Source organism: Amblyomma maculatum, chromosome 9 (genome assembly GCF_055883805.1).
Source record: "Amblyomma maculatum isolate TAMU_Amacu chromosome 9, ASM5588380v1, whole genome shotgun sequence".
Lineage (NCBI taxonomy): Eukaryota > Metazoa > Arthropoda > Arachnida > Ixodida > Ixodidae > Amblyomma > Amblyomma maculatum.
Window position 1 is genome coordinate 75,164,337 of NC_139352.1, and position 17,820 is coordinate 75,182,156.

Below are 17,820 nucleotides of genomic sequence, written 5' to 3' on the forward strand. Positions count from 1 at the left end.
GCGTCTCTTCTTCTTCATTTCTCCTCAGAATGCAACTGTTCTCCCTCGGTTGTTCCAGATAACGAGGGCGCGCTTCCTCCATCGCAGTGTAATGGCAGCGATTTGTTCTCGTGGCACGCATGAATTTCATAACGAACACTGACTCCTTAACTGTACAAAAAGCGTTCCTTTGTATTTGAAATTACCATTACTCGATCTCGAAGCTTGACGGCCTGCAGCTGTTCTTACCTATACTACTGCACAATACACTTTTAATCTGGTTCCCCATTGGTTCCAGTTATAAGTGAAACTTTTAAAAGTGTTCAAATTATAAGCGCAACATTTTTAAATGTTCCACTTATAACTGGGACCTATGTGGAATCAGACTAAGAGTGTTCTTGACAGGTCCTAGTCCGCCAGACTGCATGCTCAACAACAACAGACTCTACGATCGCAATAAAAGTGCCGCAGAAGTCAATTCAAGGCATATTAGGCTTATTCCAATATTCGCTACGTTGACATCTCAGTGATGACACGCCCTCACAGCAAAGATAATTTTAAAGGAGCTAAACTGTGCTCAGCAAAATGTGTACGGCCACCGAAAACCGCCAGAAAACAAATAAAGCCAATGGGACCAAAACATCGCTAAAAATCTCGCCACCTGCAATATCTTTTCACCTGCTTAACAGTGTGAAAACCCGCTAAATGCAGCGGGAAAACTGCTTACGTGGCAACATTAGAAAAACAGCTTTGGGAAGTGACATAGGAGAAAAGTTTTGCAGAAGTCTTACCTTGATTCCGGAGTTGTTTTCAAAGACCTGCTTTGTCCTCGGCAGCACCATTTTCCGTACAGCGCTTTCTTCCAGATAATCAGCGATTTGCGCTATCGCATGCATCGCTGCACACTGTTGACGGATGTGAGCAGAAGAGGAAGCAAAAAAAAAAATAAAAAAAAGAACGGTCATGTAAATACGATCTGACACCTGTAACTACGAAGGAAATTAGCGCTTAAACCCTGCTTCATTGGAAAGATCCACGACCATAGCTAAAGATGTCCTTTTGAATGCAGCGCATTGAACAGAACTCTAGGGTTAATGCTTTTCCGAAGAGTTATGTTGATAATTATGTTGACAATTATGTTGACAATTATGTTGACAATTATGTTTAAAGTATGCTTTAACAGGAGCTGTTGGCGGGCTAGTTGGTGAGGAGAAAAGTCTTGAAGATTAGTAGAATATTTCTCTCTTCAAAAATTCGCGTGAGGACTGCGCAATAGGAATGAGCGCTTTGCTCAGCATCGTCCGGAAGTAAGAAACATCTGCAAAATGTGATTGGTTGGCTGTAGTAAAATAGAGGCCGTCATGTTTAAACTAAATCTTCTCTTTATACGCGTCTCTACCCCGGCGTTGTTACTTAATCTGAAGGATGCGTAAAAGTGCCTTCTGTTTTTACAAGCATGGATTGAAGGGTTCAACTAAATTCGCAGCTAGAGCTTACATCCACAATTTCTTCTTCAATTCAGAAAAAAAATCATGAATATACAACTGTTTTGTCAATGCCATCACCGGATTATAAAGAACTACCTCGCCGTCATTCCGGGTGATACCAATGCTAAGGAACCGTGTGCGAGGCAGATCTTTAAGCCACCAAAATGAGAACAAATGCGCATCTGTCTCATAATCTAATAAAAGGACTGCTCAGCGTTCAAGAGAAACTCAACCTCGGACCAGAAAACATTCCTTAGAAGTTGTCAAATGCTCCTGCACGCTTAAAGATGCATTCGGATATACTAGATTTTATTCGGGAATCGGTACCGTCGCAACGGTTAAAGAATCACGTGTTGTCAATTATCCGTAGTTGTGGCTTCCCCGAGTTCAGTACCTGAATTTGGGGGGTGGTAGAGTCAAACGAGTTGTACAGCATCGGAAGAACGTCCGCCTTGATGTCCGTCTTTGGGGTCTTCTTCATCAGGACGTCGAGATTCTCCAGTAGCGTTACCGTTGCCTGCGAGAGCATGGCATCCGCGGCGGCCAGATATGGCGACACGATTACCGCAACAATCATTCGTAAGTAGTGAATACCCTGCCCAAATGCAAGCGCTAAGTTGGGTTTCGCGAATAATTGTGATTTTGGTATTTATACCCGCTTATTTTCAGTATATAGCTACGATTCCAGTATTCTGGTCTCTCAGTCACGTCCGTAGCGCACTGGTCAATTTTTATAAAACATAACAATGTGTTTTGTTACTACTCGTATCGAAATTCGCCTTATGAACAAACTTTATAGGCAGCATTTCTTACACATTTTTAAGTATAATTTGTACTGGTTAGAGAATCCAGGTTTGGTAATTGTTATAGTTTATAGCTTCCTCCCAGGAAAACCGAGAAAAGCAGGAAAATAGAATTGGGAGAAGGAAGGTTACAGGTGTGCTTTATTCTGGCACAGAATCTTTTATCAACTACCGTGTAGCCTAATGTTCCTCTCAGGTACATTGCTCTTTCAGTAATTATTATTCAGTTTTGCAGAATTTTCTAGCATCACGTGGTGCGCACAGCACGGCAGTGAACCGAAAATACCCGAAATCAGTGATGGTCCGTTCGAGGAACCGTCTATCTCTTATAGGTACAAATAAATGAAGCTTGCTCAAAAGAAATATTTTTGGGATATTTCCAGAATTTTCTTTTATGGCATGGGATATCACTGATAGGGTTTGCCAAAAAAACAGCGCGAACAAACGGGGACGACAGGAAGAAGCAACAGGAACAAGCGCTTGTTCCTGTTATTTCTTCCTGTCGTCCCCGTTTGTTCATGTTTTTTTTTTTTTGATGATGTATCACCAACTCGCCCGCTTAACTACCCACTGATAGGGGGCGATCATGAGACTGGGGTGAAGAAAATTCTATAAAATTATACTTTACCTTCACTTCCTTTGTTCTATCGGTATGCAGCCCACAACCTTTTCTGTATCACAACTACCACTGCTGCTACTTGCAACTTCACTAGCTATACGACTATCTTCCCAATAGCCCTATCGCTACCACCTGTCATTGAAGGGTCATCACCAAGTCAACATAACCGGTGTTTCATTTTGGCCGGAGCTTTCTTTCTTACAGGTAATATGTCTTGCAGCCGGTGTTTTAGTATTGCCCCGACGCTTCACACAGATGCTGCCGCCGGACAGCCTGCGCCTTCACCAATTTTGTTTTTTATTTTATCGCGTTAAAAAAAAAAATCAAATATAGCGTTCGGCACCTGAACAGACTTGGGCATGCCGAAGACGCTCCGGAAGATTGGTAGAATGATGGTCTGGTACTCGTCCACGGTGCTCTCCTCGATGATGAAAAGCAGCGGCTGCAGCGCCGCCGCCAGCACCTCGGGCGACTGCAGCTCCATCTTGAGAGAGGGCAGTACGTGCTGCCACCACAGTTTCTGCGAGGCGCAAAGGTTTCAAGGCACGATGGAGATGGGGGTCGTGCGCCAGGCATCTTTCCCTTCGTCTAGAGCGCGACAATCACTTTCGGTCAACGCACGGCAAGCTCTAAAGGAGTTGAAACAGTAGTTAATTATGCCCTCGGTCGTAATCATCATAGTTCAACATACCACCAGCAACTCCCAGCAACTTCACCAGCATCATCCCCGGAAGAAAGAAAAAAAAAACAAATGTTGCACTAAACAAGCTTCGATTGCTGGCACTGACATTTTTAAAAGATCAGTTCGTAGGATATTTTGACAACAGAGTCGAACTCCTTGCACATGAAATACATTTGTTCCGTGCCAGGTGGCTTTCGGTGATAAAGAATACAACTGTAGCTCTATTTCTGCTTTGAGAACGTTGCGTTATCTCAACAGTCTCATTATCACACGTCGCATATGTATAACTGCAGAAAAGGTTTCCAAGACGTAATTATGCCGGAGCAAGCGACATGCGTAAGCCGCCAATAAGCCGAAATTGTCTGATGATTTCAGACCCGCCATTGCCCAAAGGCAGCATTCACGACAGCTCAAACAAAACTTGAATCTGCTCTAGAGGCGGTAATGGGAAGCAAAATGGCAAAAATAAATTGCGCACCTAGTGTTGCGCACGAAAAAAAAAAAAGAAAAAAAAAACGAAATATACGTTCTGTCACATTCCGAGGTGTGCCGACCAGGTTTGGTATTTCCAATTAGTTTGTTCTTCATTTCAGACCACGGAGAAGCAGTATTTTGCTTCCTACATTTTTCAACACGAGCCACGGTAAAGTATGATAATGAGAAAGACCGGAATAGCGCTACTCTATTTTGTTCAAGCTGTATTTTAGGTATTAGGTCAGATTTAGGCTCGAAGGAACCAGAGTGCAGAATGTTTTATTTACTTACAATACCTTGTGGAAATATACAAGCCTGACAACAAACAACGAGGCGATTTTTGCGACACAGATTTCTAAAGCGCATAAAATTAGAATGTACTGATAGGACCTAGTGCCAAAAAACAATGAAATTACTTTCAAGCCAAGAACTATCCTCTCGAGGTAAATAAAACGTTACATTCACTCACAAACCACCCTTGACAAACAACAGAGTATGTTTATTTAATATGCGCCAAATTTGCACGAGAAACTGCAAGCCGTAAAAGACGCTGAGGTGCAACTTTCACGCGTACGCAGAATGGGATATACGCAAATATTAGCTGTAAATGCGATATAGATTAGAGGATCGCTGAAGTCTGAAATTAGGAGGGACAGGTGCAGGCAGTGGGACAGGGTTAACCGCAGACCTCAAAGAATGGCCATTCATTCTGAACTGAAAATGGCCGTTCTGATAGTGAAGAAAAGGCAAATTAATTTTTGCACGAGCATGTGACTGACGGCGACTGTTTTCGACAGAAATGACATTCCTGGAATCACGAACGTCAATTCACTCGCAAATTGTTTCGCTTTATGAAATAATTAAGAGATTTGATCTCAACTATTTTTTGATGCTGCAATGAAAACAATGCTGTTAAATAAATACTTTTCTGACCAAATGCTTCTAATTCTCAATTTTCATGCGGTAACATATGCGTTATTGATGCCTACGCCCCGATACCTTTAATATACGGGCTTTCAGAAGTGCCAATATGACTTCGTTGGGACCGTAACACCGGCGTTGTATGAAAAGAAAAAGATTGCCCACATCTGCAAGCAATCTAGTTATCTAATCCTTAAGATTCACTTTATAACAATCACAGACATGCGTCTGGTTGGAATTATGTATTTTTAAGCGAACGTTTGTAACAACCAGATCACCTTTCAGAAATTTTAAAATGCGAATACTATCCCCAATCTGGCTAACTTTTTTCGGTAATTTCGTGCTAAAAGACACGCGTTATCTCAATTGTATCTTCAACACGCGGAGGAGCGTCTCCAGAGAAACCCAATCTTAGAGTAAGAGCCAATGTCTGTCTCTAACCCACGAGGAGGTAGCGTGGGCCACAACAATTAAAGACACGCGTTATCTCAATTGTATCTTCAACAAGCGAAGGAGCATCTCCGGAGAAACCCAATCTTAGAGTAAAAGTCAATGTCTGTCTCTAACCCACGAGGAGGTAGCGTGGGCCACAACATTAACTAGCGGTGAAGACCACCGCGCCAGGCTGCCATATAAGGGGACGACATGCGCCATATGGAGTGAGGAGAGCTGGTGACTTTGGTTTGCGCTCGCAAAAAATGAGCGCTTTGAGAAGGCACACCCCTTTTGCCGCGAAATGGCCAAAATATTTTTACTATCGGTGTAGTAATCGTTCTAAATTGCGAAAATTCTTAGAAGGGTATTGTTACATTCCTGGTACAAATCTGTCATTGTATTAAATCCGCTGTTGTAATTAAAAACTGAAATTTGAGCGATTAGTTGACCGTATTGCCAGACGACATGATTCACAATTTTGTGATGTCTTCCAACAGTGTCATAGATGGGCTAAAAAAGCTATCTTGATGTCTGAAAGAGCAGATTTAAAAACTAGTGGTGGACTTCACTGAAGCTGGATGTATGGCTCACAATCCTTCCTTTCTCAGCCACAGAGATATCCGGGGAGGCACTCACCTTGGGTATGTTGGGCAGCGCACCCTTGAGGTTGTGGTAGAAATGCGACTTGTGCGTCATATCCTTCATCTGGATCACGTCCAGGTACTGGAGGCCATGCACCGCAGGGTCCATGAAGTACTTGATCTGGGCAGGTGGTCAGGTGCGGTAAAGAATGATTGGAAAGCATTGGATCAGATTATGTTCGATAGCATATACTCATTGGCGTCAGCTAGCGTCTCTGCTCTGGAGGCTCCGAGTAACCCAATTGGCGTTATCACTGAGAGATTTGCAAAAATAATAAAATAAAAACGTTCTAAATGAGGGCAGTTTGGCAGATATTCATAAAAGCACCACAGCTGTGCAGGGTTTATCGTATTCACAGTGCGTCGTTGCCCCCGTGTATTCCCCAAATGCCTTGCACAACTGTGCTGTGCGCAGGAAAGAACGCTTGTCCCCCATGTTTTTTTCATTGCTCAAGTATGCTGTCAGCTTCACGCAAATTGCGTGATTTATGCGATAACCACAATACTGTAGAAATTTACATCTTCGAACTCACGTGGTATTTACTGGGTAGAAGAAACTTGAGCCGATTCTTTTTCCTAAATGCCTTAGTTATCGATGTAGGCTACTGCACAGTACTGTACGGTACTTTCTCATATGGTATGGTATGGTATGGTATGGTATGGTATGGTATGGTATGGTATGGTATGGTATGGTATGGTATGGTATGGTATGGTATGGTATGGTATGGTATGGTATGGTATGGTATGGTATGGTATGGTATGGTATGGTATGGTATGGTATGGCACCGTACGCTACTGTGCGATACGGTGTTTCATTCTATCGTCTGTGGTGCTATACGGTATGGTTCAATATTGGCAGGTGTGGTGTAGTGGGGTTCTGCATTGTGTTGTATACCTTATTTCTTGGTGCATTAATAGTACGGCTGGGTATAATATAATAATGTAAGTTATGGTATGGTTTAGCATAGAATAGAGAAGTGCGAAGTAGTGAGGTACAGTGTGTGTTCAAAAGCTACATACGGCTCCACATACGCAGTGGAGGGCTCTGGTTTGACTGTCACCACCTGGCATACATGTGAATACAGAGTGGATAGTTATCAGTTACCTCGAGAGAAGAGATAATGATTCCTTATGCAGCGCCTGCTATACACCATTCTCTTTGTGGACAAAGGCTGCGTCCTTGCACAAAGGTGAATGCATACCAAACATTCACTCACAGGAACTCTTCTTTTTTTGTGTATGTGATCAGCGTTTGTCCCAGATGGCAGATTTCTCCGACGTCTCTTTGCTTAGACGCGTTTTGAATCCTTCCCAAAAATAAAAAAAAATCACTTTCATTCTGCATTAAGAAATATTTATTTTCTATTTTTATGCGGTCACTTTTAAAAACCCAGCACTTGCTGCAGTTTTGCTGTTGTGGAAACTCGTATTAGTTATGCACCGGTAGTTTTATTACTGCCTGCCATGCTCCTATGACGTTTGGATCTCGATGACTTTAGAATGACGCCGACCTCTCCCGTCAACTATGAACTCAGTATTTAGACTCTAAAGCTGGAACGAACTCTAAAAACTAAGAAAAGAAGTTCAGCAGCGATCTGGTTTAGCTAACCTGAAGTGTAAAGTCAGACTCAGCGCTCTGAGCCAACCGTCTACGAGCATTGCATTTCTTCCACGTTCGTTTTGTACCCACGTAGGGTAGTAGGCAATGGAGCGTGTTACCGAATAAGGCGACCGCTTTGGCCGGAGCAAATGACGCGCCAGCAGCGCCATCTAGCGCTATGAGAGGACATCCAACGCAGCAGGGGCTTTATTGCCGACCCTCGTGTTTCTTTCTCTCCCCCTCTCTTTCTCAGCCTCTCCACGTCGATTAGAGACTCGCTCGGTGGCGGGCTCAACGAGTAGGAGGTTGACTGGCCCAGGATTACGGCGTGTTCGTGACTTCCTTCGGAGTGCGGCCGCCGAGGGACCCAAACAACCGATTTGGACGCTGGACGACGAATACCAGTGGCCCATGTTTTGCCATCCGTGGAGAATTGTCGGGTTTTCTCCGGCAGTGAACGCGCGCGTTTGTATAAGTACCGCATTTGAAGGAGAGTGGGTTGTCCCACGTGCTTGGCGTGTCTGCCCTATCGCTGATGTAGGAGTAATTAATGTGTTCTTTTCAACCTGATTCCACTACGGGGAACAACTCCTGGGACGCGATTGACCCATGTTGTCCCCCCTTGCAGGAGTTGTTGATTGGTAGAAACCTCATCCTGGCATTCGGGTAACCAACCTGGTTAGCTTTGTAGTTGATCGCGAGCCGGAAATGGCTGCTTGGTGACCTTGTTTTAGAGAAGCGGTCCCTCATTTCTCCTTTTTTTTTTTCCCCACTAAAACGAAAAGGAAAGCCCGTACAGCCCTCTTTATCAGTCAGGTCTTCGCACTAAGGTAGACGCTAGGCCATGTTTGTACTCTTGTTTTAATTACACTTCACCTCCTCAATATAACGGAATATTTTGAAATCACTTATAACCGCACAAACTGCTATATGTCTGTGCGGTAAACACACGTTGGCTTTGAAGCAAGGCCGAAATAGCGTGCGTGAAAGAACTTGAATGTTAGACATTAAATAAATATATCATTAACTACTCAACATTTTATCTTTATTCTAAGGGGAAATATTATGTAGCGAAATTGAAGGCCGTGAACAGGAAAGAAGAACTCCATTTTTGGATTTTCTTAATTAGCAGCGTGGTTAGAAATACTGAAGGTGAAAAACACGCATTCAAAAGTTGTTAAGTTCACCTCCTGGCCTTGTATATTCAAGAAATCGTGTTTACTTTATTTCCTATGAGTCATATATAGGCGCCGTTTGTGTATTTATTATAGCAGAGGAAGTTCACATAGATTTGGTGACATCACCATGCGCACGGCGTTGTTATAGAATTATGGAATGCAGAAAAATCCTCTCAACGCACGTTGAAATGCGAAATTTCATCTTAGATTTTAGAACAACATTGTAGATTCCGAAAATTTGAAAATGGGGCTTGCCTTTAATGTTGACTGCCTTTAATTTCGAAGTGTAATATCCCTCTAATGTCAAAACAGAAGTAATTGATTAATTAGCTAAAGTTAAATAAGCATTTATTCCTCAAGCTCTGTAACGCACGTGATGCCACCTTGCTCTAAAACCCACCTACACAATCCGGAGAGACATAAGTCGAATAATTTTAATATACAGGTTTTCAAATCGATAAAAGAAAATCGCCCGTACAATAAACGCACATATATGATGCCGACACTTTGTTGCAGCATCTAACCCTTTTGACTGTCTCCTATACAAACCCGAGACAATCCCATTTCTGCCGCTACGACCTGCATTTATTTATTTATTCGCTCCTCAAGGCACACACGAAATCACAGAATTGTTTTGAGTTTGAGTGTAGTTCTCGTTTTAAAGGTTACGACAATGAAGTTACGGCCGTTTTGTGGATTAGTATTTTTTTTCACCAGTACCACTGAAGCTTGTTCCAAGCAAACGTTATCCTATCGCTAAGAACAACTGTTCATCTGTTCATCTTCTGTCCTCTTTTTCACTCGGAAAGAAACATTCGAATACGAAAGAAAAGAACAGCCCCCAATCCTGTATTTACCTTCGAAATACCACTCAGGCGCAACAAACATTTAGAAGCGTGAATACTCTGCAGTTGTTGCTGTTTTAAAGTCATTATTTATTCTGTAATGACCGCACCAGCAACGAACCTGTCTCACAGAGAGTAAACAAACATGTTGCGCTGTTAATGCGAGCCGGCTCAAGTCGCAATAACATCGATCATGTTACCCAGCTCTCCCTATTCCACACTCCCTTGCTGGGGACGCATTCAAGAAGTAAATTCAGAAATGCGATCTTCTCGCTACTATGTGAGAGCGTGCATGCATCTTGTCACCTCTTTGAACGAACGCCGCTGCGTTGGAGTAGCACCAGTTTTGCCATGAGCTGTTAAATACATCGTGGCACTGTCTCTTTTCGCTAAACAATGTGATGTGCATATTGTGAAGTCCTTCTACAGTGGTGGTTTACTTTTTCCCATGTCGGTTGAGTGTTGTTAAGTTTAGTTGCAACATGCAACTGTTAGCTTTTTTTAAGGGAGCTGTAGACAGGATCCGTATAGGCTATCGCGTCTTACCCTTAGAGCAGGAGCTTAAGTGTCCCTCAGTTTTTTTTTTTTTTCGTCTTTGAACAGCAGAGATAAGCAATCGGATTGAGCATCTTACTCGCTTGCGGGTGTTTTGGAGTTAGATCCCTATAGTGCTGTCGGGACCCATCGGTGACAAAATAATGGCTAGTTTTCCTTGGTGTGCTGTTCAACTTAAATAGTGTGAAATGCTACGCACACGGATATTCGATACAACTTCAAAACAAAACTGCTTTGTGACAGGAAGGTACTTTGCCTAGCCAGTTCGCTAATAAATCTAATCATCACCATCATTCCGTGCTTTTCGCTCTTAAAACGATAAGCAGCTGGTTTTCTCTTGTATTGGTTCGCTATTGGTTTTGCAGCAAGGGCCTAACGCGGACCTGTTAACAGCTGGCCAGTTTCGTTCTGTACTCGACTCAGCCTCCGAGTTGAGGCAGAAATTTGCAGTTTTAAAATTACACCGTGACACCAATATTCTTGTCCAAATACATCGCAGTGCTTCATGCCTGTTGCCCTCCCTAAATGTTCTATGCCCCATTATCGAAGCTCCTTTCTTCCATACTCTCAAGTTTTGGTCATTTTCTGATAAAGAGTTCAATTCAAATTAATTTTTTATTTTCTTTCCTTGAAACGGGAAGATCAGGCAAAAGGCTGGCTTGCCTGACAAAGGCCTCAGCACCCACATACAGGTGTCAGGACAGTGGCAAAAGAAAAGAACTGCATTTGCACATGTCAGTTCAGAAGGACAGAAAAAAAATGCATACCGGGTATATAACACACGGATGAAGCAAAGCAAAAAAAAAAAAAAAAAAACCCCAGCAACAACAATTGCTTGTCGTCATAGTTCGTGGAACATACATCAAAGTAAAAAATTACAAGGGTTCAACGCTGCTGAACCAAATATTGAGCGAAAGCATTAGCTGCGGGTGACCGAGCATTCTTCTTCTTCTCTTTTTCTTCTTCCTCAGCCCACATATAAAGCCCCGCTATGACCAAGCCGTATGAACGTGCCTTAGTGGCCTATACGGGTAACATGAATGCCAGGGTCCTAGCAGGCTGAATCTGACATAACCGTCCCATGTGAAACGAGAGACCCAAGTTGGCAGCTCCTGCCAGCCCACATGTGGTGTGACGTCACAGTTTCACGTGGGTAAGAAGTGGCTACCAGCTGCGCTAAGCTGAAGGCTCGAAGCCTAGAGTAGTATTGCTTTCGCAATAAAAAATAATAAAAGCAATCGTGAGACAAAGAAGCAACAATCGCAGAGCACACTCGGAAACTGTAAGGAAATCGTTTGTGGAATTTTATAGAAATTGAAGATTACCATTTAGGAAGTATTGTTTGGTGTTCTGATTCAATCGCTTTATTGAAGAATTGAACTGAAGTTCTAAATGTAAATTAAAAGATTTATTGACGTAACTTGTTTTACATAATTGACAGCTTAATAATAACAACTAATTATCTGCACAACCCCCCTCGAATGGCGTTTTCTTGATTTTCTAAAATAGATTTAATCTCTACAGAGTAGTTTCGAGCGCGGGACACACTGCAGAACTAAACTTGTACAACGCATGAGAAGCCTAGACTATTCCCATCAGCATGCGCAAAGCAGTATCTTATAATATTCCATAATCGTCTCACACCTAAAACATTTTTCAAACATCTATCTGGCCTCTTTTTGCACAGGCTCTAGATCGTTTTCACTAGCGCCAGCCCCGACAATAGCGGGGGCTGGCTCGGTCGAGCGGACAGCTTCAGCTTCCGAGATTGCGTTGAGTCGATCCGTCCGAGTTGGAGTCGGGAGGAGAGGGCACCCGAAGCGGGAGAAGGCGGTCAGCTGGGCGCCGGAGGTTATCCGGGGCTCACTAATGCACCGTCCTTGGTGGCGACCGCCGGCTCTAATGAGCGCCATCCCCAACCGCTGTCGCCTACGCAAAGCAAAGTGTCTTCGCGCGTGTGGCCTGTGTAGGCGAACCGGGCTCCCGGAGATGGGTCGCATCCAATCTCCAATAGGGACTCCGCTGTGGCACGACGGCAGACAACGCCTGGTCTAGAGATGCAAGCGATGGATGTGCGGTCAATTGAAAGAAAGGCAGTCCCTGCTTTTTTCTGCTTCCGTTCCTTTATTTCTCTTTGCGTCGCTTCTTTAGATTCCTTTATATTGGTCGCATTTTGCAGCGTTTCTTCGTTTCCTTTGTTTCTCTATTGTCGGTCTTCCTTTTTATGCTTATTTGTTTTCCTCTACATCAGAGTACATCGGAGAGACAAGACAACCAATGAACATAAGGCTTAATGGCCATCGGGAAGACCCAGGCAAACACCTCTCAAATGCAGTTTCCCAGCATTGCAATCAGAAAGATCATCAGTTCGAAGAAATTAAATTATATATCCTCCGGGCTTTAAATCTGCATGAGGCAGAAAATATAGAGAGTTATATCTAATTATTTAATTTAGAACATTGGAACCAGCTGGAATAAATATCTCTAAAGGAATGTTAGAATCCCTTAGGTATGTTTCCTCTGCCCTATAACTATTCGGGAAAATAATCTCACATAGCCTTAATTGTAGAGTTTATTCCCAGCACATGTACGCTCTATTCCCTTCCGCAATAGCATAAGCTGCACATGTTTCTCCAAGCAGATTTCCTCCTTATCACTTGCTACCTGAGTTCGCCCTCGAACTTTTTCTTTTCTTTTTTAATTTTTTTTTTGCATGTCAGTTGTGGTTCACTGTGCGGTTATTATCCTGTTTCTTTGCCCCCCCCCCCCCCTTTTTTTTTACAGAAAGCTTTAAGAATTGTTTCCTTTAGATATATTCCTTATAAGGGCCCTTTGCAACGCCTGTCCCTTTATAAGCTTTATAAGCCTTTATAACCAAATAACAATTACCTGGTCAAAAATTTTGAGCTGCGGATGAATATATTTTATTAATGCTTCACTTAATTAAGTAATAATCGCCTATTTTATTTATTCTTCCAGTCGAACGATGTATCCACCAAGAAACGAATGAACAAAGGAACACGTAGGGGTTGATGCAACTGCTATCGACGACTGATAATATTACAGAGGTTTCATCTCTCGAGGCGATCGTCAGCAGCAGCATTACTCCGGACGAGCACTCGAATCGCGGTGCTTCTTCTCCGCACTCGGCCGGTGAATAGCTCACCGCCCAGAAGATGAGGCAGAGCGGGTTATGCCCGGAGGCTGCACAGGGAGCGCGATGCGGAGATCAGGGCGTTCAAGGAACTAGAAGGGTCCTGCCCATCTCTGCGTCGGTAGCGGTGTAATTGAACGACGCATCGTTGCATAAATCGGGACGACGACGCCGCCGGCGAAGGCAGTTATCCACGCGGTGCACCTCCTCAACCCGTCTCCTCTCCTTCCTTCTTCTCATGCACGGAGTTTGAAAGCCGTGTCACGGTCTTCGACGCCGTGTGTGCGCGTTAGCAACGCCGTCTGCGTGTGCAGCTCAGACCCTGATCGGACTTGTTCTGAAAAGGTGCTCTGTGTACCACCCACCCCCTGCCCAGATCCTTCCCCGTTCTATATATACATAAACACGCACTTCCGAAGCCAAAGTGCGGAGTTGGGCGGCTTAACCCGCCTGCTCGGCCGTGCGGCAGAGCTTGAGCGCGCGCGCGTGCGTGCAAGGCTATGTAGGCAGAGACGAGCCGCTCCCGGCAATTAGTCGTCGCAACGGTGAGCTTTCTGAATGGCTATTCCCGGTGTCACTGTGGTCCCCGAGGCAGTTTACGAAACGGCGCACCAACCGCCGTCACACGCCGACTCTATCCTAACGTCTTTGTTTATTTATATACGGGTTTATTTGTACCTGCTTAACTTTTCTTTTGCCACTTTTAAAGATGCCTTTGCGAAGGCGGTTATATGCGCAGATGTTTTACGGTTTCTGACCTGGCCAGGAAGTACCACTCGATACGACTGCAGTTATCTAGATTGCTGAGGATTAATGCCAGCTCCAACCAATTATTGCAGCTGGAAATTTTTTTTTTCACTGGCCCTCTCTGCCTCTGTTAATTTTTCCAAAGCATTAAAATGTGCATTTATTGCTCACAAGAATTTCAATTTAAAATATTCCTGCGCCTCAATTCATATATTTTTTCCTTTAGATAGCAGACTGAATCCGGGATCAACGTTTAGAAGTGGACGGCGGCGTAGCCTATACTTTCGGAAATTTTCGCACAGAATGATGTCCTGACTCAGCCTAGTTTGCTCGCATAGCAGCTGAAGGTGGCGACACCTCACTTTCCTTGTGGGACTGTGTCCAGCGTGCAGTTTGCATTCGACTCTGTTTCTGGAGCAATCAGCGTCTTTGGCAGCCGATTTTCATTGGAGGCAAAAAGAAAGGTGCCCAGGCACCTTGTTACGTCAGTCTGCGCTGAAGAATCTCAGGTGGTCCAAATTTCCAGTCTTCCACTGTGGCGTCTCTCATAGCCCGAGTCGTACTGGGACGTAAAACCCCATAAACCAAGCAGGGTAGAAGAACAAGAGGAGGAAGATGGCTACTACACAATATGAGAGAGAACCGAACAAAGGTTGAGGGGGAGCCTCCTTTCGAAAGCTGGCGTTACGGCAAGGGGACTTGTAAAAACATAGGCTCGCAAACTGAGGCTTCTTTGTTCTTAGGCTTCTTTGCTCGGCTATCTTTGATAATACAAACCAAACGTCAGCCAGGTGTCCAAAGAAAGAACATACGTATGGCACTAAGATGAAAGACTGTCATCGGGGTAGGCAGGAAAATATGTGCGCACTGAGTGCTTCTTGCAGTGCAGTCGTTGCACGCCTGTTTTGTAGTATTACAGTAGACCTAAAAACGCAACAAGCCCAGCTTGAGGAACACTGAGTCAAAAAAGTTGTCCCCGCATATTCATGAGGACAATGATGGCTCAAAATGGCATGACTGCTCCAAGGACAAGAAGGGACCGATAAACAGGTTAAACCCTGACCTCAAAACTAAACTATACACTGGTGCTGAGTACTCTTTGTAGTTGCATTTTTATACTTTGTAAACGGCGATTTTCCTTCTTACTATATATTGTTATAGATCTTTTATTTTTTCGGCTTCTTATAACTTTCAGACAATACTTCCTAGGCGTTAGGGGAATCAGGCCGCAATGCACGGCATATGAATAAATACTTGACTAAAAATTTATCATCATTCATTCATCTGTGGGTCATACGACGCCACTTGGAGCTTTTTTAATGCAGCACCGTTTTAGGATCGGCGTCGATTAACGCGGAATGCATAACTCGCATGCCGCACGTCAAGAGTATAAAGAATGAACGAGCGCGTAAGGAAGGAATAAAAGTGCGTGATTGGACAAATTAATGACGAAAATATTGTCAGAGGGCGGCTTCACCCGCGTCCTAGTTCTCTCTCCGAGGCTTAGTTCAGCTTTAGCATGGACAGAGCCGCTTGCTTGGCGCGCCGGATTGCATATTTCTTTCTGCCTCGCTATCTCGGAATCGTGTGCTTCTTCTCCTCCTCCTCCAGCGGAGACGGAGGGAAGCACTTGCTTGCGGCAGCTTCGTCCCCCTTCGCGACCCAATGGCGGTGAGGCGTGCCGTCGAGCGTCCCATGGGATGAATTATTGAGTCCCGGCCGCGCGCGGCAAACAGCGCGCTGGAGGCGACGGCGGCGGCGACCCGATGACGTCTACGTCGGAAGCGCGCTGGGCGCCGTTGCGCGCTCATTAAAGGCGCGATGCTCTAATGATTTTGTTATAGCGTGGCGTGACGACTGCTGACTGCTCGTTACCGTCCGCGTTGCTGCCTCCGCCCTATTGCATCCTTTTGTCTGGCGAGAAACTGCTGCTTTTGTTTTTCCGTTTTTACCTCCCTTCCCATTCTTCTTGCTCTCCCGTGCAGCCACTGACGTTAGCCCCGCCTTCGATGCTTCTCGCGTTCCTGTACTGTCTCGCTAAAACTGTGCACACTGTTCTGAAGCCTGCAGCAGCCGCCGCTGACGTCACTTCTTCGACCGCAGAATTCGTGAACCGAGCTTGGTGTTTGTAAAACGTTCCTTGGTGTTTTTAAAATCGATAAGCAACCACAGTCTTGTATCAGCACACCAAACTACGTCCTAACTCAGCTTTCGTTATTGTTCGCACAAACTAGCTGTTTTTCTTGTCATATATTTTGCTCCCTACAAATAACTGCGACATGGTCGGGGCCTGGCATCCGAAAGAAATGTGGACATCACATAGGCGTGTTGGTGCGAAAGGCAGGAACTGAAAACGTTTCCGCGTTAAATTGAGTTTATCCAAAACCGTGAATACGTGACACTGCTGTGGCGTCTTCCGTCGCAGGCCTAACGCCTTCATTGTAACTGCGTTCTAATTATCAAGCTGTTAGCGGTTTGTCGATAAGAGCAGACAGTGATCGTTCGAAGCCTCGACTACAACAGAAATTTTAATGTCACCCAATTCCGCCGGAAAACGGTGGGCATCCAGCGAGACAACCTCCAGCACCAGAAACAATTAATTCGAAATTAAACGGAGAAAAAATAAAAATCACTCTTATACTCTAAGCCGCTCTATAAAGCGGCCTGCTCGTTGTCTGACGTTAGCCCCAGAGTCCGCAACACTGCACACTTCTTCAGCGGGACTGAGAGAACTGGCTTGTTTGTGTTTTCATTCCTCTTCCTGTTTGCTTGTCCGCATTGTTTACGCTCGCTGCGGCCGCCTCTGCGCTCGTGGCGCTGCGTTCTCGTTGTTAATTTATTTACTTTGTTATTTTTTTTGCTGTCAGTGTTCTTTTTGTTTTTTTTTTTGCCCTTCCTGATGTGGTGGCGTCTGGTTTTCCTGACAGCCATTGAGCGAAGCGTGCTTGGCGTGTTCTGTGTTAATGAAACTGCGCCGACTCGCGGGTAGGCGACAGACAGCACAGGCCGACGCGGGTACGAAGCAGTTATTTTTTTTTTTGTTCGTTTGCCTTTTGTCGTCGCTGCTGACCCTCACAGCAATGTAGAGCAATGGATGACACTATTTCACGTACAACGAGTGAGTTGATCGCGTTATCTTTGGACACTCTATGTAACCTCGGCATAGCATTGGCCTTAGCCAAATATCTACCCGAAAATGCGATTATTATTAAGTCGAAATTTTCCTCTATTCCTAACTTTTGATTGATGTTCAATTTGAAGGATATACAATGCGCTGGCTCTTCGTGTTACTGGTTCATTCCTAACTTTCTGTACATGTTCCAGTGCCGGGTAGTGAACGTAACGACCCCTTATCCTCGCGTCTCGGCCGTCTTGAAGCACTTCAATACAGATTCTGATGGGGACTGCAGCCTGTGTAGAACGACCCTCTCGGACGTTTTCCACATGGTCTGGCCCTGTCCATTCAATCCCCATCGTTCCCAATCCTTTATTACCCACCCTTTTAGGGAGGTCTGGGAGGCGGCGCTGCTCAGCTGCCATGACCTACAGTCCCAGCGGACCTTAGTCGCCAGGGCGTGAGCGGCGTTAGACACCACTGGGGCTCCGGAATAAGAGCTCTACCTAGATTTGTGAGAGTCTGGGCCAATAGGACCTCGGTCCAAGTACCTCCTTGTTCAAAAAGTAAATAAATGTTCGTCGC

At 44.6% G+C, this 17,820-nt stretch overlaps 1 protein-coding gene across 1 annotated transcript in view; it reads right to left on the bottom strand.

The window, feature by feature from the left end:
- bma (SCY1-like protein bma) overlaps window positions 1–17,820 on the bottom strand; it is a 138,347-nt gene that overhangs the window by 22,575 nt on the left and 97,952 nt on the right. The window contains exons 10-13 of the mRNA XM_084580197.1: window positions 6,037–6,162; window positions 3,232–3,408; window positions 1,861–1,983; window positions 771–884 (exon numbers count right to left, since the gene is read on the bottom strand). Of these exons, the coding sequence (XP_084436323.1) occupies window positions 771–884; window positions 1,861–1,983; window positions 3,232–3,408; window positions 6,037–6,162 (540 nt within the window). The remainder of the gene's footprint in view (window positions 1–770; window positions 885–1,860; window positions 1,984–3,231; window positions 3,409–6,036; window positions 6,163–17,820) is intronic.